Here is a 21,825-nt window from a genome sequence, read left to right as displayed (position 1 = left end):
CACTAGTAGGGCTGGAGGGCCATGGCGGCATGGCCTCTTTTTTTGGCTAATAACATTAATTTATAAGGGAAAATTAACTGCAATGCTGGAAATTTACTAGTATGAAGTTTATTTATAAAAATAACTTGAATCCTGGAATAGAACCTGAAGCCCTCCTTCAAGGAAAACCAGAGATTAACAGCCCTTTCCCGACTTCAACTTAACGAGAGAAAGGAAAGAAAATGGGTGTAAATAAGAAGAAAATAAAAGAAACTGGTGTTCCCGATTTTCATTAAAGGAGAGAATTGGAAGGAAGTTGAGGGAAATTGGAGGATCACTTTCCCTCCGAATTGGAAGGATTTGGAAAGAAATAACAAAATGACTGATTTTCCTTCCGCTTCTCTCTAACTCGGGAACACAAAAGAAAATTTTGTTTTCCTTTCCGTTCTCTTCTTTTCTTTCATGACTTTCTTTTCTCTTATCTTCTTTTCTTTTGTTAAACTCGGGAACGAGGCGTAAGGGCTCAGTTTGGGTATTTATTTCTTTTCGGTTTTCAAGTTGCCTTTGACTGTGATTAACGAGAGATTAAGGGCTCAGTTTTTTTTTTTTTTGGGTGCTAAAGACAATGATCGAAAGATTGCTTGGGTCAAGTGTGATAAGGTGTTTAACTCTAAAGAAAAAGGTGGTCTTGGAATTGGAAGAAAAATCATATATGGTCCCCGTGGTCACCCAAAATCTGAAGTTTAGTCCTCGTGGTTTAAAAACCTCATAGATGGTCCCTGTGTTTTCAAAACTTTTGATGATTGGTCCTTATTACTAACTCCATTAATTGAGGGGCATTTTTGTCATTTCACACCATAGGGACCATTTATGATCTTTTCAGTTATTTTTTTAAAAAAGAAAAAACTAAATATAATTATTTAATATATAATCTCTCTCGCTCTCTCTCTCTCTCTCTCCACTGGTTCAATCAGTTTCAGCTAATTCCATCGTTCATCCTTATTTCCAATCTTATGCTTCACTCCTCTATTGTCAAACTTGAATTCCATCCCTTTGCCTTCTAGGAGCTTGTATTGTTGTAGGTGTTAAGCGCTTGTTAGGGATTTTAGTTGAAAACGATGTCAGTAGTGACGGTGAGGATGAAGGCTAGGGTTCTGACAACTTCAGGCGATGCATAAAAACAATGGATCTCATCTAAATCTGAAGAATGATAGTCGATAGATCGCCCCTAATTCTCATTTATCGAAGATCATTTCTGCCATCGAAGGAACTCAACCATTGAAGATCGAAATAGAAATCTCGTCTGTTGCATAAGTCCATCACCCCCTTTCGAGTCTGATCTCGATCAATAACGATCAGGTTCATTTTTTATTATTAAATATGAAGATGCTCTGGCCCGTTTTGTGGTTTCTTCTTACAACCTCGTGTCTGTCTCCCCATCCAGGTTCCATACATTTTTGAGGTTTGAAAAGGGTTGTTCATAATGGGGGCAAATCAAAATGGAGATGGGGATTACCGAAGCAAAGAGGGGAGTAGGGGTGGAGAGGGCTATTTACCTAGATTTGGACCTGCAAGACGAGAAAGATACGAGATGAACAGAGAGAAAATGGTAGTGAGGGTTGATGTGGGGTTAAACCTTTCTAAGATCATCCCTTTCTCGAATAACTACGATGAGGCCTTCCAAAAGATATGATAACCAATTGATTTTTGATTCATTTGTTTCTACTCCTAATCTGCTTAACGCAAATATGTTGATTTGTGCTGAGATTTCTTTCGCCTGATTTCTGGCTTTTGAATCCGTAAGAGAGAGGGTGTGCATTTGTTTTGAATTTGGTTTGAATCTTTATAAAAAAAAAATTATCTTTGTATGGATGTGTATGAATCTGGAAAAGAGATAGGAGGTGCACTTGTACTGAATTTTGTTTGAATCTTTATACCACCACCACCCGTTAACACCGGTAACACCACCATCTGATGAAGATTCAAGTGTGTTTTCCAAAGAGAGAGAGAGAGAGAGATTTTATATATTAAATAATTATATTTAGTTTTTTTTTTTTAAATAACTGAAAAGATCATAAACGGTCCCTGTGGTGTGAAATGACGAAAATACCCCTCAATTAACGGACAAAAGTTAACGGAGTTAGCAATAAGGACCAATTGTCAAAAGTTTTGAAAACACAGGGACCATCTATGAGGTTTTTAAATCATGGGGATTAAACTTAAGATTTTGGGTAACTACAGGGACTATTTATGATGTTTTTCGAATTGGAATTCTGAAAGCTTTTAATATTGCTTTGTTACTTAAATGGAGATGGTTGTTTTTCCGTTCCCTCTTCTAGTTCCTTGCTAGTTGGGGGTACCCTCTTTTAATATATTTGCAGTTTCCAAAAAACTTAAATGGAGATGGAGATTACATAACTATCTGAATTCGGTGTGCGCAAAAGTTATTAGAATATTCAATGGTTTGGAATTCCCGAAATCATCGGAGAAAAAAAAATTCTATTTGCTCTTTTTTTCTTAATAATTTGAATGATTAAAACATGAGGAAATGTAATCTTTAATAAGGCCATCTCCCAACCAATTATTATCCCAAAAAACGAGTCCATGTACCATTTCCAATGGCTTCCTTAGGAAAGAAAAGAGAAACAATGTTCCTATCATGCATCAATCGATAGAGCTTGACCAAAGGAATCCATAAACTCAACACATTTGGTTTATTACCCAAATGGTCGAGACCCCCATTAAATAGAATTATTGGGTCTATGACGTCTTTTCCCCCCTTCTTCTCTGGTGGGATCAGACACCGGCAGGGTGGAAAACGTTACCTTTTGGTAAGTCTTTCTACCATTTTCTATCAAGATGGTATTCTCAACTAGGGTTGACAATACTAAGCAACACTCCAACGAAACCTTGCTAGGATTTCTTACTAAATCTATGTAACAAACTATTGAACAGGTAAGGCACAAGGTTGAAACTAACAGGTGATTAAGAATAAGAAATTGATAGGAAAAACAAAGTTGCAACAAATTTTCAGGATAGGGTCATTAACAGAAAAAATGACATACATAAGTACTAGAGAAACAAAGACCACGTGCACATGCACTGCTACCATGATACCAACTAACAAACCAGAAAACTAGGAAGACCAAATCAATACCTAGACTTATTTAATTGGATAAATAACGATAAAATAAATGTGCAAAAATAGATTGCATTGTAGTCTGAGACATTGACTTTCAACACACCCTCTCAATGTCATAGTCCACCATTCCCATGCTTGTACTGTGCTACTTCAATTTTACTCCGGTTAAACTTTTTGTTAAAGCATCTGCTACTTGCTCTTCGGAGCTGATCACTTCCAAATTGATTTCACCACTTAATACCTGTTCTCTAATAAAGTGGTAATGAACTTCAATCTGATTAAACACCGGATTTTGAGCTAGTTTAATTGCTGAAATGTTATCACACCATAGTTGCACCGGATACTCCACCCTCTTATTCAGGTTTCTCAACAATTCAACAAGACATACACACTCTTGGGCTGCCATAGCAGCAGCCCGATACTCGGCTTCCGTTGTAGATAAGGAACAGTTGGTTGTCGCTTGCTACACCAGGAAACGTGACTTAATCCAAACATAAAAACATACCCGGTTGTAGATCTTCTTTTATTGACATCACCAGCATAGTCGGCATCACAATAACCGAACAACTTAGGCTCGATTTCCCTCTTAAATTGTATACCCTTTCCTACCGTAGCTTTAATGTACTTAAGAACTTCTTTCATAGCTACCATGTGTGGTTTTATTGGGTCTTGCATGAACCGACTAAGTACTCCAACTACAAATGCAATGTCAGGTCGGGTTAGTGTGAGATAAATCAAGCTTCCAACCATCTTCCTGTATCTTGTTGGGTCATCCAATTTCTTCCCTTCAGTGGCATATAGCTTAGCGTTCCAGTCCATAGGAGTTGTTGCCGACTTGCATGAGGCAACAGATCATTGGTGTACTTCCTTTGATGTAATACCATCCCATCTTCAGTGTAATCTATTTCTAGACCCATAAATTGCTTTAGCCTTCCTAGGTCTTTCATCTTAAACCGAGTGGACAAGTTAGACTTTAACAACTCAACTTCTCCTTCTTCATCTCCTGAAATAATTAGATCATCTACATATACAAGTATAAACATGTTTTTCTCACTGAGTTTCTTGAAAAATAGACTTGCGTCGGCTAAAGTGAGTTGGTACCTGTTTTGTTCTAGGAATTCTGCGATTTTACCAAACCAAGCCCTTGGTGATTGCTTCAAACCGTAAATTGATTTCTTCAGTTTACATACGTATTCCGGATGTTCTTGACTTTCAAACCCCATTGGTTGCATCATGTAGTTAACATGATCGAGCTCTCCATATAAAAATGCGTTGTAAACATCCATTTGCCACAACTTCCAACCCTTAGAGGCTGCTAGGGATAGAAGTACTCGAATGGTTGTAATCTTTGCAACTGGGCTGAATGTATCTTCGTAATCTAACCCGGGTTGTTGAGAGAAACCTTTAGCCACCAAACGAGCTTTGAACCTGTCAACAGTTCCATCAACTTTCTTCTTCACCTTGTAAACCCACTTACAACACATGTGTTTAACATCGTGAGGTTTTGGAAGTAACTCCCAAGTTTGGTTTGATATAAGAACATCCATTTCAGCTTTCATCGCTCTTCTCCACTATTCATGTTCACTTGCTTCATTGTATGTTTCTGGTTCTCGAAAAGCATCTTCAACTTTAGCAACCCGAGCATACATGTATGCATACTTTGAGGTGGGTTTTCGTTCTCTTTGTGACTTCCTTAGCGCTGGTTCAAAAGTGGGTTCTGAATTAGGAGGTTGTTGTTCAGGTTGAGTAGAGATCACTTGTTCTTCTTCTTCAGTTGAGACACCCTCATTTGTCACTTCATCTGTCAAGTTCAGCTTTGCTAAAGATAAACCAACATTATTGGTCAACTTTTGTGAATCTTGTAGTGGTTCATTCTCAGGTCCCCACCATGAAGACATCTCATCAAAGACTACATTTCTTGAAATGTGAACTTTGCCTGAACTTGGTTCTATGCACCGCCATCCTTTTCTTTCCGGATCATAACCTACGAAGATGCAGCAAGTGGCCTTCTTCTCCAGCTTGTGGCGCAAATGATTAGGTACAAACACATAGCACACACACCCAAATACTCGAAAGTAATGGACATTAGGTTTGGTTTGGAGTAACCTTTCAAATGGAGATGTCTATTGTAGGTTTTGTGAAGGTGTCCAGTTGATTACATAACACGCCGTACGCCGTTTTCATTGCTTCAGCCCAAAAACGCCCTGGAAGATTCTTGTCATGCATCATACTTCTCAAAACTTCAGCTAGATGCATGTTCTTACGTTCGGACACACCGTTTTTATGGGGTGTGTTTGAGCAAGTAAGCTGGCGCCTAATTCGATGTTGCTTCAAGTATTGATCAATCTCAGCTGATAAATACTCACCTCCATTATCTGACCTTAAACATCCCACCTTGTGACCTGGTTCATGCTCAGCTTCTGCCTCAAACTCCTTGAACTTTGCAAATACTTTAGATTTTTCATTCATAAAGTAAATCCAGGTAAAACGGGAATAGTCATCAATAAACGTTACTGCATACCGTAATCCTTTTATTGATGCATGTTTAGTAGGTCCCCATACATCTGAATGGACTAGAACGAGTGGTGCTTCAGCTCGATAGCTAGAAGAGTGAAACGACTGTTGGTGGGATTTTCCATACTGACAGCCAGCACATACTATGCCCTTCCTTACTTCGAGTCTTGGTAACCCTGTAACCAACCTCTGTTTCATCATTAATTCCAGCTTGTCGTATCCCACGTGCCCTAACCGATGGTGCCACAAATCAGCATTTTGAGTGTCCTTTGTCTTCTCAAGAAAAGCATGTTCAGCAGACAAAACATACACCGATTCATTTTTATGACCCTTAAGGATTGGAACTGAAGAGGTTTGAAATTCCTTGAACACATATACTTCTTATGGACCAAAGAGAACATACTTCCCTTCTGGAGTTAGTTGAGGGACTGAAAGAAGGTTTTTCTTCATTCCCGGAAGGTGATAGACATCTGAAAGTTTTAGTTTATATCGCTGGTCTTCAGAGGGAAAGACAACATTCCCGATGTGAGAAATCGTGTGACGTGAGTTGTCAGCTATGACAACAACCCTGCTACCATTGTACTTGACTGGATTGCTTAGCTTCTCCTTATCACCAGTGAGATGGTTTGAACAACCTGAATCAACAATCCAATCATTGAGACGATTTTCAGATTGGTTAGTTGTTACTGTCAACACGGAGTCTTCTTTTTTCTTGACTTCGTCAACTGTATATGTTGTTAGGGCTTGTACATGCCACTCTTCCTCTTCTCTTACAGTTGTTGCGTTTCCTTGTTCTGGTTGAGGTGTGCGACAATCCTTGGCCATATGGCCCCTCGGACCACATGAATGGCAATTGTATGGAAAACGTTTTCCATACTTTTTAGGTTTTCTATTTCCACTTGCTTCACCTTTTTCAGACTCATTCCCTCTCTTGGGCTGGGCTTCTGATTTGTTGGGCCGATTTGAGTTACTAGACGAGCCTTTATTCCAGTTTTTACTTTTGTGCTTATTGTTAGCATGAAGGGCTTCCGCATCTGTCTTTGGCGTTGAATTGATGGACATATCTCCAAGCTGCTTAGCGAGAGTTTCTTGGGAAGCCAATAAATTCTCGAATTCAGCTAGGGTTGGCTGTGTAGGCCATCCTTGAACAACTGCTACAAAACTTATGTAATCTTGTTTTAGCCCGTGTATTATGATTCGTTTCATTCGTGCCTCACCAATCATGGATTGTGGATCGAGCTCTCGTATCTCCCTGCACAGCGTTTTGATCTTATGAAAGTATTGAGGGATTGTTAAATCCCGTTGAGATACCGACAACAGTTCATTCTCTAAGAGTTGTAGCTTCGAATCATTTTTCTTAGAGAACAAAGTAATTAAGGTATCCCACGCCTCCTTGGGTGTCACAGAGTCCCGTATGTGTTCCAACACTTCATCTTCTACTGTGGTCTTCATAATAAAAAGAGCTTTACCAACCTTCACCTTCCATTTCCTCATAATTCCATTAGCATCTTCTCGTAGCGGTGGTATGGTATCTGTACCACTTACAATCTTCCATAGGTCTTGGCCCTGCAAATACGACTTCAGGCATGTAGACCAGGTGTTGTAGTTTCCATTGTTCAACTTCTTCACACCACCGACTAATTAGAGTTTAGCCATAGATAACTAGACCCAACCTGTGGGCTCTGATACCAATTGTTGAACAGGTAAGGCACAAGGTTGAAATTAACAGGTGATTAAGAATAAGCAATTGATAGGAAAAACAAAGTTGCAGCAAATTTTCTGGATAGGTTCATTAATAGAAAAAATGACATACATAAGTACTAGAGAAACAAAGACCACATGCACATGCATTGCTACCATGATTCCAGCTAACAAACCAGAAAACTAGGAAGACCAAATCAATACCTAGACTTATTCAATTGGATAAATAACGGTAAAATAAATGTGCATAAATAGATTGCTCTGTAGACTGAGACATTGACTTTCAACACTTCCCATCTAACTTCCCCAAACGGGAACTTTGGAAGACATGTGAATGATTTGGAACAGTTTTGGATGTGTTTATTGCTTCTATATTGTTGAAAATGGGTGAACACTTTGCCTTTGTTAGGTTTGCTTGAACATCTGATGTTGATTCAGTGGTCAAGAATCTCTGCTCGTTTTGGATTGGTAAATTGAAACTTGTTGCAAACATTGCAAGGTTTCAAAGACGAAATCATAAAACTAGTAAGGATGGAGTATCAAGTGATACACGTTATATTCCCATGCACAAACAAAGAGATCCATTGGTTTCTTCCTATGCTTCACTTCTTCGTGGAAGTGACAAGTTATCTAAAATAATAAAGGTTTCAGAGATATCAAATTTGCTTACGTGGGAGGCAAATGGGTATCCCTGGAATATAAATCAGTCAAAGCCTTGGAGCAATTTCATAATCATGTTGGAGCACATTCGTGGTTCTCTAAGTTACAGCCTTAATTGGTCTAATAATTTCATATTGAGTGAGAGGGTGGTTTGGGTTGATGTTGAAGGTGTTTCGGTAATTGCATGTAACTACAACACTTATTCCAAGATTGCAATGAAATGGGGAACTATTTAATTTGTACATGAAGAAATCTTTTCAAGATAAACTTTATAGTAAGAGGTTATGTATCTCTACTTCATTTAAGAGATAATTATGGAGAACTTTAAAATTATCATTCTGGGGAAGGTCTATCATGTGAGAGCTAAAGAATCACAAGTTGGATCCCCAATTTTTATTGAGGATGAATCTAAACTCGTCAATGAAGAAAATGGAGAGTTTGTTAATTCGGTCAATATGGAATCATGGGATGAAGATGTTGGTTCTCAAGATGGAAAGGACTTTGTTAACAAAAAAGGAGGTTGTAGATTTGAAGTAAGTGACAATAACCAAAAATTAGAAGATCCATTTGATATTTATAACCTCTTAGAAAAGGTGAAGCATGGTTCTCACAACGCGAGTTATGAGGACCTTTCTCATCCTCCTGGTTTTACACTTGCAAATTCGCAGATTGCTTCTGCCTTTTTATCCCATCCTGATGCTCACCAGGAAGCTGTGTTTTTTCAGCAACCTTCTTGTTCTCGGTAGCAGACCACCCAATAGCAAGAGGCTGATTTTTTGCAGCCTAGGAAATCAGATGGTGCTCCTCATCTGCAGTCCGAGGTTGTTTCACAAGGCCGGAATTCTTTCAGCCCACATTCTACTCCATTGGAAGATGCAGCAAATAATGAAAATTCTTCATTTTCTAAACAAGTTAAAGAAGGGTATGGTGAATCTCAATCCTCTTTTGTTGATGCTATTAAAAAAAAAAAAAAAAAAAAACACTCAAGATTTCTCTTTGATTGAGGAATTAACTACTTTCATTGAATTTGGTAATGCAATGGCGTATTCTATGGAGGGATGTACACAAAATATTCAAGAAATAATTAATAGTCATGGAGGTATGATTGGGTTCTCATGAACTGTCTTTCTTTGAATATTCAAGGAATGGAAACAATCTTGGGTGAAGAATTTGTGTATTAAACATCATGCCACTTTTTTAGCTCTTCAAGAGACGAAGATGAGGCGATTGGACTTAAAATTTGTTCGTTTTGGTTTGGGGCAATTTGCAATTTGATTTTCAGATTTCTTTATCAAAAGGTCTTTCGGGAGGGATTATTTGTGTTTGGGATAATAATCTTTCCTGTAAATCTAATTCTATCTTAGATTATCCTATGAATACAAACCTTCTTGTTGCTTCGGTCTATGCTCCACAGGATGTGAATGAGAAAAAATCTCTTTGGGCTCGCCTTGGTGGTTCTATTGATCGTTAGCATGGTGAAGTGATCTTAATGGGCGATTTTAATGAGGTGAGAAGTGAATATGAAAGATATGGCTTTGTTTTTATCATAATCAAGCTTTCTTGTTTAACGAGTTTATTGTGAGTGCGAGTCTCTTTGATATTCCTCTTGGTGGCTACTCTTTTACTTGGACCCATAAATCGACTCCTAAGATGAGTAAACTTGACAAATTTTTAATCTCTGAGGGTCTTCTAAATTTATTTCCTCATCTTTCTGGCTTGATTCTTGACAAGCATTTATCTTATCATCCCCCCATTTTGCTTAAAGAAGTGATTGTTGATTATTGTCTCTCTTTTTTTAGAGTGTTTCACTCTTGGTTCTCTTTAGAAGGCTTTTCTAAAACTATGGGAGATTCTTGGAAAAATGATGGGGTTGTTGTGGCTAATATGATGGTGAAACTTAAAAAGAAACTCCAATGTCTTAAAGCTAATATCAAGGGTTGCATTAAGCTCTTGAGGGGGAATCGGGATGGTAGCAAATCTAAGTTGCTTAATTCCTTGGCTAATTTGGATTCGGCTATTGATAGGGTTGAAGGTAATCCTTTTGTGGTTGCTGAAAGGGATTCTATTATGAAAAAACTTCGTGATATTCGTCGAATTGAGAATGAAGATTTGGCGCAAAAGGATAAAATTAAGTGGGATATTGAGGGTGACGAAAATTCAACGTTTTTTCATGAGTTCTTAATAAAAAAATGTAAACATTTGGCTATTCGGGGTATTCTTATTGATGGTGAATGGGTTGATGGGCCTAATCATGTTAGAGCTGACTTTGTCGATAACTTCTGGTCTCGATTTTCCTTTCTCGCCTCTTCTCAGCCTTTTATTTCTTAGGTGTCCGAAAAGAAAATTCTGAACCAGCACTCTGAGACTTTAGAGGGCCCGATCACTCCAGATGAAATTAAAAGGGTTGTGTGGGATTGTGGTGCTGATAAGTCCCCAAGTCCGGATGGATTTTCTTTTGACTTCATTAGAAAATTTTGGTATTTGATGGAGGATGACGTGGTTGGTACTATTATTAAGTTCTTTAACTCTAGTCACTTTTCGGCTGGTTGTAATCCATCTTTCATTGCTCTTATTCCAAAGGTGCTTGATGCTAAAGTTGTCAATAGAGATGGCAACGAGGGCGAGGAACATAGGGGACCCCAATCCCCATCCTCATCCCCATCGGGGAATATAAATAAACCCTCATCCCCACCCCCAACGGGGACCGGGGATCCCAACGGGGAAACGGAGATTTCTTTATCTCTTTTAACATGTAAACTTTTACGTAAGAAAAAACTCTATATTTCAATTTTACCAGCATAAGTTTAAGGATTTTATAAAATATATAAGTACCCATAAATTGCATAAAAAATATAAATAAATTTTCTACCAAATTTAAATACATATATGAAAAATCAAGTAGAAAAAAATTATCATATTGATATTTAAGGTAAAATAGATCAACCAAAGGGAATCCCCATCCCCACTTTTATATTCGGGTATTCCCCCTCCCCGTCCCCATCCCCGGTCAACCTGGGATTCCCAGTCAAATCGGGTGTGTGTTTCGGGTTCTCCATTAGGTATAGGGCTTTTTTCCATCCTTAGTTGTCAAAGATTACCTGCCTATAAGTCTTATTAGATGCCAATATAAAATTATTGGTAAAATTTTAGCTAATAGATTGGCTTTGGTGATTGATTCTCTTGTTAGTAAGGAGCAAACTGCCTGTATCAAAGGCAGGCAGATTCTTGATGGTCCTTTTATTATGAATGAAGTCTTAGTTTGGTGGAAATCCAAGAGGAAAGCTATTATGGTCTTCAAAGTTGATTTTGAAAAGGTTGACGACTCCGTTAGATGGGACTTCCTCAATGATGTCATGAGAAGAATGGGTTTTGGTGATAAATGGAGGGTGTGGATTTGTGCTTGTCTTTGCTCTTCCAGAGGTTCCATTCTTGTCAATGGGTCAGCTACTAAAGAATTTTCTTTCTTAAGGTCTTAGGAAAGGGGATCCTCTTTCTCTTTTTTTATTTATTCTGGTGCTGGAAAGCTTGTATATGAAAAGATTGCATGTTTCTTTCCACGGAATTCTCGATTGTATCTTTTCTCTGGTATTGAACTTGGCTCAGATCCTTACATTAATGTTTCTCATTTATTTTATGTGGATGATATGGTTTTTATGGGAGAATGGACTGATGGCAATATCCGTAATATTGTTAGAATGTTGCATTATTTTCATCTTGCTTCTGGTTTGAAGATTAACCTTCATAAAAGCAAGTTACTTGGTATTGGTGTTCCTATGGAGCGGGTGGAAGAAGTGGCCGAGCATATAGGATGTTCGGTTATGAAAACTCCTTTTTCTTACCTTGACATTCCTGTGGGTGGTAATATGCATAGACTGGAGTCGTGGTGGGAAGTGGTGCAAAAGGTTATGTCTAAACTTTCAAATTGGAAAGTTAAATCTTTGTCCATAGGCGGGAAACTGACTTTTATTAAGTTAGTTTTGGGTGCAATTCCGATTTATTTTATGTCCTTGTATAAATCCCCCATGGGAATTTTATCAACGCTAGAGGCATTTCATAATAAATTGTTCTTAGGGGCTGAGATGGATGAAAGGGAACTTTCTTTGGTTAGTTGAAAAAAAGTTGTTTCTGACAAGTCTCTTGGCAGTTTGGGTGTGAGCAGTTTATTTGCTTTATACCGGGATCTCCTTTTTAAGTGGGTGTGAAGATTTCTCTCAATTCCTAACTTCTTTTGGGTCTCGATTATTCATGCACCCTACTCTAATAAATTTTATAATAATCAAAGTTTTATACGAAAAGAAAAAGTCGCTAAGCTAAAAGGAAAACCAAAAAGAAAAAAGAAAAACAAAATTATTTATGAAATTTATCTTATACTATTATTCCAAATTAAAAACAAATATGATATATCTTTATATAAATTAACAAAAGTAAACAAATCATATTTATTAATAATATATATTACAATTTAATAAAATTAATAAATAGTTTTGTTATTCCGATTAAAAAAAATCAACATTCAACCTAAATAAAACTAAACAGTAAGATACTTACTTTTAAAACAATTGTAAAAAAAAAATTAAATTACTTTTATCCGTGACAAATAAGTTTTTGTATAAAAATGAAACAAAAAAAAAATGAACAACTTTAATTAGAAGAAAAATGCCCCATGTGGAATAGGTGAAAAGTGGGGTGAGGAGAACACGTAGATACTATTAATTGGATATTCAGTTTTATAGTTTTAACAGTCTAATTTTAGATTGGAGTGAGCATTTATTACAAGTAGTATGGAGTGTAAAAATAAAAAGCCAATATTCAATGATAGTGTTTATATATATATATATATATATATATATATATATATATATATATATATATATATATATATATATATATATATATATAATTAACAATTTATGATTTGTAGGATTCCACTTTGAATGTATTGTATACGAATTTTACAGTTTTTATTTTAGACACAGTGAAATGATGATTTTCTCAATTTCTCTTAGATTAGATAGTTTTATTTAGGTTTTGATTTTTGAACAATAAATTAGTTGATTAATTCTTATTCTAGAAGCTGATTTAGTAGCTAGAATCCTTGGTGCTGATGGATTGTCTCAAGAAAAAATTCAAAATTTACTACAAGATATATGCAAATCTCCTCCTAGATTAGGAAGGCTCTCCTTCTAAATGAACTATAAAAAAATGACGTGTTTCAAGACGCTCAAGACCCATTTGATGATCCATACAGATAATGTATCATGTTGGTATAATTACAAAAGAATCGATGCCTTTCATTGATAAAGAAGGGGATTAAATACTCACTGTATAAAGTGATCATAGGAGGAAATTGGGGAAAATCTAGGCTAAATGAGGAAGAAGTAATCTACATTAATTACACAGTAAATATAAGATCGGGAATATACAGAAGGTATATAATTACAAAAGAATCGATGCCTTTAATTGATAAAGGAGGGGATTAAATACCCACTCTACAAAGTGATTACAAGAGGAAATTGGGGAAAATCTAGGCTAAATAAGGAAGAAGTAATCTACATTAATTACACACTAAATATAAGATCGGGAATATACAGAAGGTATATATTTTGGTTAATAGTTAGATCACATCACACTTCGCATTGCTTAATTTTTTTTTTATCAGGTTAAATGCATGAAAAAGCAGTGACCTTTCATTGTTGTACTTTAAAAATCTATCCACTTATAAATCATTGGTATCCCCCAACATAACGCTACAAGGGTTTTGAAATTCTTATTTTTTATCCATGTGAGACGAGTTATTACAATCTCTATCTGCCAAATGCATATTCAAGAAAACATAAAGGCTATTGATGTTATTTCTAAGTTTGCAAATGATACCATAGAGAAGATTGAATTTGTTGTTTAGAGGAAACCAAAGCAACTATAATCATTTAGGTGAAGAAAGCATATAAATGATGGTTATTGTGTTCAAAACTAAACATTCAAATTCGCCTTCCTTTTCTATAGTTTCCTTCAACTTTTATAAGAGTTGATTGATGAGAACAATATTGTATTTATGTGTTTGCTCGCTATGATTAACGATTGAATGTTTGTTGCTTGCATTTTCTAAGCATATCGATTTTTTTCTAACTTGCAATCACATGGCTTTGCTTTCTGTTTTCTATTAAAAAAAATGTATATATAATCCTTCCAACAACTCTAGTATACACCTAGGTGATTCATATATGGATATATTGTCTTGTCTTTCTTTTACCAATATAGTCATATATTTATTTTTTACCCATAAAAGCACCATACTTACATCCTTATAATGACTAATAACAACATGTAACAAATAAAGCACAATGCTCATATTTGTAGCGAAATGTAAGCATGTTACTATTATATGTAAAATATAGAGTACACAATTTTCCCTTAAAACTCCGACACCTTGATGATCCTCCTGACATATGTTTTTATGTTTCTTTTAATGTATGATTAAATTAGTAGCATCAATTTAAGTATCATACAAGAAATGCTACATAAGGAAGTATACTTTCATTGACAACCAAATCTACAATTGTTCTTTTTTATTTTTTATTTTTTTGTTTTCTATTCAATGTCATTTCAATCTATAAAGTGGTGGTGTTGGTGGTTGTGGTTGTTGTAATCATTTTCTTGTTGCCCGTTTTTGTGTTTTCGATTGCAATGCATGGGACATGGCTTGAAGATGGTTTGCTATTTGAGTGAAGGATGGTCTGTCTGTCGGATTATTTGACCAACACTTTTCCATTAATGCCCTCCATCCATGATCACAATGTCTTGGGATTGGAGGTCGAAGGGTATTTGTAACGATCCCACCTTCATACCATTTTAAAAACATCATCGATTAAATTAATCGCAAAATATGAAAGCTAATAGTATTGTACTGTGTTTGACATGCATTCGACTCGTACTGATGTTGTCAATGGGACAAAATTGTAATTTCATCCTCTTGGAAAGGTGGAACGTGGACTCGCTCTTGATCTTTTGTACGTCGAAAAGACGTTAAAAAACTTGTCCCACTAGAAAAACGTGGGACATGGAGTTTTTCTCGATCTTTACCTTGTGAAAAGACGTAAATGCCCTTACCAAAAAAAAAAAACACAACCATAAAGAATAGCAACATGGTCTTACCAATGATAGCACCACAATGCATATCTGCATAAGGCTCCTCCCCGGTCAATATCTCCCACATTGCAATACCAAATGAGAACACATCCACCTAACAAATGCCGTACACCATAATCAAATAAAAAAACAAAACAAAGTAAATGATAGTAAATGACCAAATTGTCCTTACTTTCTCAGAAACCCGAGTACTGCTACCGTCTAGAAGCTCTGGGGCAATCCATGGAAGTGTTCCTCGTGCACCACCCGAAACAAGTGAGTTACGTTTCATTCTTGATAAACCAAAGTCACCAACCTTAAAAAAATAAAAATAAAAATAACTTAAATTTAATCACAAACTACATACATACATACATACATACATACATACATACATACATAGTATGGAATTTTACCTTACATATAGGTCGATCAGGATCTCCCAAATTGACAAGCAAGTTATCACATTTCAAATCAAAATGAACAATGTTTTTCAAATGCAAATACTCCATGCCAATTGCAGCATCTTGTGCAATTATAACTCTTTTCCGATAGTCAAGTGCCCTACAATAACGTTTTCTTATTACATATTCATCTTATTTTATTTTATTTTTAAATTGTAAATTTCTTACCTATTTCTTTTTGAAAGAACATGTCTTAGTGAGCCATTAGCCATATATTCAGTAACAGTAGATAATGTTCCCCCTGGTCCATCACGTACAACGCCATATAATGCCACCACATTTGGATGATGTAATTGTGACAAAATCTGAGCTTCTCTCCAGAAGTCTTTTGTCTGAAAGTTATATGTAGGAAATAGCAACGTACTTTCATTAATTTGTTTAAGGCAAATGCCATAAAAACCCTTAAGTTTGCAAGTTTTTGTCAATTTTACCCAAACTTGTATTTTAGGTTCATCAATGCCTCAAATTTTCAACTTTTTGTTTTCAGTTTTACCCTTTTTGCAAATTTATCCGGTAAACTTGAAAATTCTCAAAAGGGTAAAACCAATAAAAACTTGCAAACTTAGGGGTTTTTATGTCATTATCCCATTTGTTTATTATTCATAATGCAAAATTAGACATTTGAAAACAAAAAAATCTATCTAGTTATAGCAATTTCTATTGCCATATTGGGAAATATTCTAATATGGAAAGCTTTCAAAGTAGAATGCTATAAAAGTAGAATGTTCAATAGAGAAAACGAAAGTAGGATGCTATAATAATAATATATTTATGACCTACCAATCTATCTCGCTCAGATGGTTTGCCTGAGAAACAACTTTCTTTAATTCTCTTGATAGCAACGTCTGTTCCTCTCCACTTCCCATGATAAACAGTTCCAAAAGTGCCACGTCCTAATTCACTTAGTTCCTCAAGATCACCATTTTTTATAGTCTGCATAACTCATATGAGTAAAAAAAAATGAGTCACAGTTTTTAAAGGGAAATCTCTGATAAAGTCTCAATATTTTGGATCAGTTTACGATTTAATCCCAATATTTATTTTTTGAACAGAAAAGTCCCGATTATGGGAAATCTACAAAAAAGTCCCAAACTTTTGTGAAAAGTTTCAATAAAGTCCTAAAAGTTTTTTTTTTAGCAGAAAAGTCGCGATTATTTAACATTTTGCCCAAATGAACGAAAAAGTCTTTTTTTATATTTGAATAACAAATGATAGATTATACTATTTTCTCAAATAACGGGACTTTTCTGTTAAAAAAAATTAGGACTTTTTTGAAACTTTTCTATAGATTTCCCCCCGATTATCTAATTTTATATGATAATTTATCGTTTTCGGTTGAAAAAAATAATGACTGTTTCGTTAATTTGGGGAAAATATAAAATAATCAGGACTTTTTTGTTCAAAAAATAAAAGTTGGGATTAAACCGTAAACTGACCAAAAATATTAGGACTTTATCGAAGATTTCCTCAGTTTTAAATCTCAAATTGAGAATAGTTGTTAAATAATGTACAATACCTGTAAACCGTGTATTCCGGCTTGAATTTCAGCCATTGTTGCATCACTAATGGATCGATCTGTCATTCTCTTATCATCTTTAACACTCTAAAAAAAAGGTAACAAATCAAAACTATGAAATATTTATTACTTGATAAAAGGGTTAAGCTCATAAAAGACTTTATATATTAGGTTTTTTTCCAGATTAAACCTCAACTTATATTTTTTTTCTGAAAAGAAAAACCTTGTATTTTTTCAGTTTTTCCGAAACAAAAAACCTTGACCTTATATTCTGTGTTTTTTCCGGATTAAACCTCAAATTTATTTTTTGCCTGAAAAAGACCTTGTATTTTTTTCATTTTCTCCAATCTGACCCTTTTAGTCATTTTTTTCCAACAAAATTTGTAAAATGTGATGGTTTTTTTTGAGAAAAAGTAAAATAGTTGAGGGTTTATTTGGAAGCAGTTAGAAGGTTGACGATTTTTTTCGGAAAAAAGACAAAGTTGAGGGGTTTTTTTGAGAAAAAATGAAAAAATACAAGGTCTTTTTCAGTAAAAAAAATAAAATAAAGTTGAAGTTTAATCCAGAAAAAAACACAATAAATGAGGCCTTTTATGAGATTAACCCTTGATAAAATGCATATCAGTAATCATGACACGTTACCTTTTTTTCAAATTGAGAAACACTCTCGTTTTCTTTGTGAATATCTTGCATACACAACAACTCTTTTGTTGATAAAATTATGTCAAGTGGAAGATTATCGATTATGTCTTCTGAGGTTTGTGATCGACTACTGTTACCTACATTATCTACAAAGCTCTCACCAAGAGAAACATCACTACTAATGGAAGCAAAACCGGTTGAATTTGGAACTAACAAATCATGGGTAAAATGGTCATTCTCATTAAAATCCAAGTGACCAATTCGAGGGTGTTCAGTATTATGTTGCAATCCATCACTACTGACTGTTGTAGCCATAGAAAGTTGTCTTTCTAAAGGAGTAGCTGGAGATAAATTGTGATGATATTCTTCAATATCATATCCTAAGTTTATGTTGTTCTTCTCCATCCACTTGATTGTTTCTTGATTCTCACATTTATATATTTGTGTTTTCTCCTTTATCATATCCTCTTGTTGCACAAACGAAGCAAAATCTTCAAGTTTGTTAAGTAATGAAGACGAATTATTTCTCACATTATGATTTTGTTGATGACATAGAACAGATTTTTCAGATTGGATTTTAGATTCTTGGATAAGAAAAGGGTTGTTCTCATATAATGGTTGTTCGATTTGATCTCTATTGACTTTCAATTGAGAATTTATTGGATCTCTATACTGAAACGAAGGAGATTTCATAAGTTGAGTGGGATTTAGGAGCATTTTTGCCACATTTGAAGAACTTGGAGTCTCGTTTTCAAGACTTGTGATGGAATCTATTGAACTCTTTAAAGGACTTTGAATTGTAACATCATTCATAGAAGCCACATATTTATAGGAGTTCTCAGAAGAATATGGACTCTCAGAGTTTAAAGATTCAAGAAATATTCGGAGTCTTTTAGACCCTTTTTCCAGCTCATGATATTCATCTATCATATGATGAAAATCCTCATCAGAACAAACGGATATAAGTGCATCAAGATCTTCTCCAGGAAGCTGATACTTTATCACATGTGGATGTTTGCAAATGGTGTAGGTTTTCTTCACAAGTTCTTGATAATTAAGATTTTTTTTAATAGATATAATTCGTGTCTCTCCTCCTACATACCTAAGCTTCCCATCATTTGCCCTTGTCAATATTCTTCCACCAAAACTACACAAAAATTTCATTTTCTCTTTATGAATTCGGATTTCATTCGTATAAGTTGATGATTGTTGTTGTGGGTGTTGATTGTATCCTCTAATATCATAATCTTTATGATAGTATCCTCCTGTTGAGTCACAATATGTAGTTTTTTCTGCTTCCATTTGATACTCATATCTTTCATTTTGATTGAATTGGATTCCAACTCCAACTCTCTTCTGATCTATTACATTTCCTGAGGGTATTCTAGTAATTGTGCCATGGAATCCTTGAGAACAATCTTGAGTTCTTCCTAATGTGATACTATCTTGTCGATGATACTCTTGGGAAGATGATTCACCATTGTTCATTCTTCTTCTATGACTGAGGTTTTGAAGAAAATGTGGTGAAAACTCTTCACCTGTTTGTACAGATACATTACGTATATAATAGTCTACATCAATTTCATCCCTTGTAATATTCTCTAGAATTTGTTCTCCTGAAGTTCGTGAAACATCACTTTTCATTGTCTCAAATTAGAATGTAGTGATGAATTATGATGATTTCTTAGCTGTGTATTGACATTGTTATCTTACTTCAAGGGATTTATAAATTATAATCCAGCCAAAGAAAGCCAAAACTTAATCCAATAGGGCTATGAACAGAAATCCTCCACTCCCTGTATCATAAATGTAATTTGTTAACTTTTGTTGATGAAGACCCCTCAACTTATCAACATTATGTAGAAAGAATTAATGTATCTCTATGTCTGGCTGCAATAACTTAGAATCAGGCAATCAAAAAGTTATATATCATTGTTGAGGCATTTCATCGAACACGTTAGCTGCATATTTTGTTTACACATATCATGAATTCACAGGCGAGGAAATTAATCACGTTATATGAATACCGACAGCAGACAAAAGAAACAAAAATTGGGAAGCAGGAATAACTCACAAAAGCATATACAGAACAGAGGGAAAAGGGTACCTGAAATTTTTTAATCTTTTTCCATGGACGTAATAGTTTAACTAGCGATGATTCTCAACGAAATTGAAGGGTAGCTGCCGTTTTTTTACCTAATGGATTAGAGTTTGCCGGGTTTCCATCATTTTTCAGGTGTAGGAGGTTCGTTGTTTGGATTAAGAAAAGAGGGGAACCTCAATCTGGAATCCGGGGGTTTCTTCGTTCTTGAGGTGGATGAGAAAGAGAGAGAGAGAAACAGAGGGATTTGAATGTTTCGAAATTCTCGGAATAACGCGCCATCAACTGACCAGAGGGGACGGCACGTGGGTACCTACTTTTAACCGATTTGCGCTACCAAACCCTTCCCTTCGTGTCTTACCAATTTTTTATTTTTTTATTTTATTTATTTTTTTAATTTTTAAATCAAAGCCATATTTACATTTTTGTCCCTTGACATATACTCAAATGTTAGTTCTCATAGTCAAGATAAATTTTTTTTAGAACCGGCAAATATTATTAAAAGCGAAAAAGACTACCTAGCAAGATGTTAAGCGGGACAAGAAGAGAAACAAGGAGAAAGGATTAGAATACCATGTTTTTTGTTTTACGGACATCGAAGTGGGCATATACTCCATTCCGCCCACTTATAGTGACATTTGGTTCTCCTACGTATCAACCAAGAATATACCAGGGGCTTGACTTTGTCGAGTATCGAAGTAGGATTTGAGTGAGTGTTTATGAACACCCGATCACATCTTGACTTTCATAACAACCATATTTGGCTATGTTAGGAGTCGAGTGAATGTTTTTGAACACCGGTTGGACTGGGAATCGGGGAAGTGGGTGGTTCAACTATCACCGGTTTTATGTCTGTTTCTGAACGTGATCGAACCGGCTGGTTTTTACAAAAATCTGGTTGAACCAGTTCAATCAAATCAACTAAACCGGTTAAATTAAATAAAAACACATGAAATTGAAACATTTTGCATCATAAACTTTGGTAGTTTTCTCACATTTATTAAAAAATTTCTGAATAAAAGCACATGATAAATGTTATGAAGTTTTTTGATGCGTTTATATCCATCTAAGGTTTTATTTTCTTTTTAATGCATGTGGATTGATGTAAAACGTATGATTATAAGTTATTTTAATGTATTTAGATTGATCTACAAATTGTTTTCATATGTATTTTAATGTTTGAACTTGTGGACATCAAATTATTGATTTGTGTATGTATGTATGTGTAGGAAAATACAAAAAAAAAATGAAAATTATAGAAATCGGTTTACTCAGCAGTCGAACCGGTTGAACCGGAAACCGGTAACTGTACCTGTTTAACTAAAAAACCTGTTTTTAAAACATTGACCATAGCAGACACTCATGAGATTGTTTCTCCTTTTTGAACGCCTTCTCCGGTTCTTTGCGAAATTGATAAGATCTCCAATGGTGATAAACTGTGGGAGAAGGATATCACACCATTTAAAGATCCATTCCCATATTGTGATCGCCAAAGGGCGTCGAATCATAATATGCTCAACATCTTCATCATGTTGTGAACATTGCGAACATAATGTATTTAGGTGCAACTTTTTATTCTAACTTTCTATAATTTCATTCAACATTTTTATTCCATTCCATTTTTTTTTGGAAAGAATGATCTCTTTCAACAAGGATGTTCGGGTCAACTTACGTGCACTGCAACTAATATCTTGTGTGAACATGAGATTATGCATCATGACCTAAAGTTACTGTAAGCATGGCAAATCCAAAAAAATAGGTTCATGCCAAAGACGAAAACGTGGAAGCTTAAAGTGGTAGCGATTTGCAAGATTTTTCATTTTCCATTCCTGAAACCCAAATCCTAAATTACCTTCAATACTCACAATATCAACACCATTATAGTCAAGCTCTGATGCAACATTCTTATAACTAGTTTTGGATCTCTCAATATCAATTTGTTTAATTTGTACCGACAGGGAGACACAAAAGAAAGTGGAAA

At 35.2% G+C, this 21,825-nt stretch overlaps 1 protein-coding gene and 1 long non-coding RNA gene across 2 annotated transcripts; both read right to left on the bottom strand.

Moving 5' to 3' along the window:
- Positions 1-3,006: 3,006 nt before the first annotated feature.
- Positions 3,007-6,463, bottom strand: LOC145031214 (uncharacterized). Its single transcript, XR_013676892.1, has 2 exons — positions 4,223-6,463; positions 3,007-4,142 (listed from the first exon to the last, which is right to left on the bottom strand). It is a non-coding gene; the product is annotated as an uncharacterized LOC145031214 (long non-coding RNA).
- A 7,906-nt stretch (positions 6,464-14,369) lies between these two features.
- On the bottom strand, positions 14,370-20,116 carry LOC145031213 (uncharacterized). The gene is made up of 9 exons (XM_078979725.1): positions 19,851-20,116; positions 17,744-19,539; positions 17,102-17,188; positions 16,366-16,518; positions 15,754-15,917; positions 15,538-15,685; positions 15,315-15,437; positions 15,149-15,236; positions 14,370-14,833 (listed from the first exon to the last, which is right to left on the bottom strand). Exons 2-9 carry the CDS (start codon positions 19,385-19,387, stop codon positions 14,643-14,645), a joined length of 2,598 nt encoding a protein of 865 aa, XP_078835851.1. The 5' UTR covers positions 19,388-19,539; positions 19,851-20,116; the 3' UTR covers positions 14,370-14,642.
- Between the last annotated feature and the right edge of the window lie 1,709 nt (positions 20,117-21,825).

The sequence above is a fragment of the Lactuca saligna genome, chromosome 2, assembly GCF_052625555.1.
Source record: "Lactuca saligna cultivar CGN05327 chromosome 2, ASM5262555v1, whole genome shotgun sequence".
In the NCBI taxonomy this organism is placed as follows: domain Eukaryota; kingdom Viridiplantae; phylum Streptophyta; class Magnoliopsida; order Asterales; family Asteraceae; genus Lactuca; species Lactuca saligna.
The sequence above is the reverse complement of the archived record's forward strand: the minus strand, read 5'-3'. Positions and strand labels throughout refer to the sequence as shown.

What these genes read in the sequence shown, in the direction of transcription:
- LOC145031213 (XM_078979725.1), bottom strand. Translation starts at nt 19,387, where the DNA reads ATGAAAAGTGATGTTTCACGAACTTCAGGAGAACAAATTCTAGAGAAT. An exon ending in CCGGAATACACGGTTTACAG is followed by an intron (nt 16,519 to 17,101) that starts GTATTGTACATT and finishes TGAGTTATGCAG; the next exon opens with ACTATAAAAAATGGTGATCT. An exon ending in CATCTGAGCGAGATAGATTG is followed by an intron (nt 15,918 to 16,365) that starts GTAGGTCATAAA and finishes TATAACTTTCAG; the next exon opens with ACAAAAGACTTCTGGAGAGA.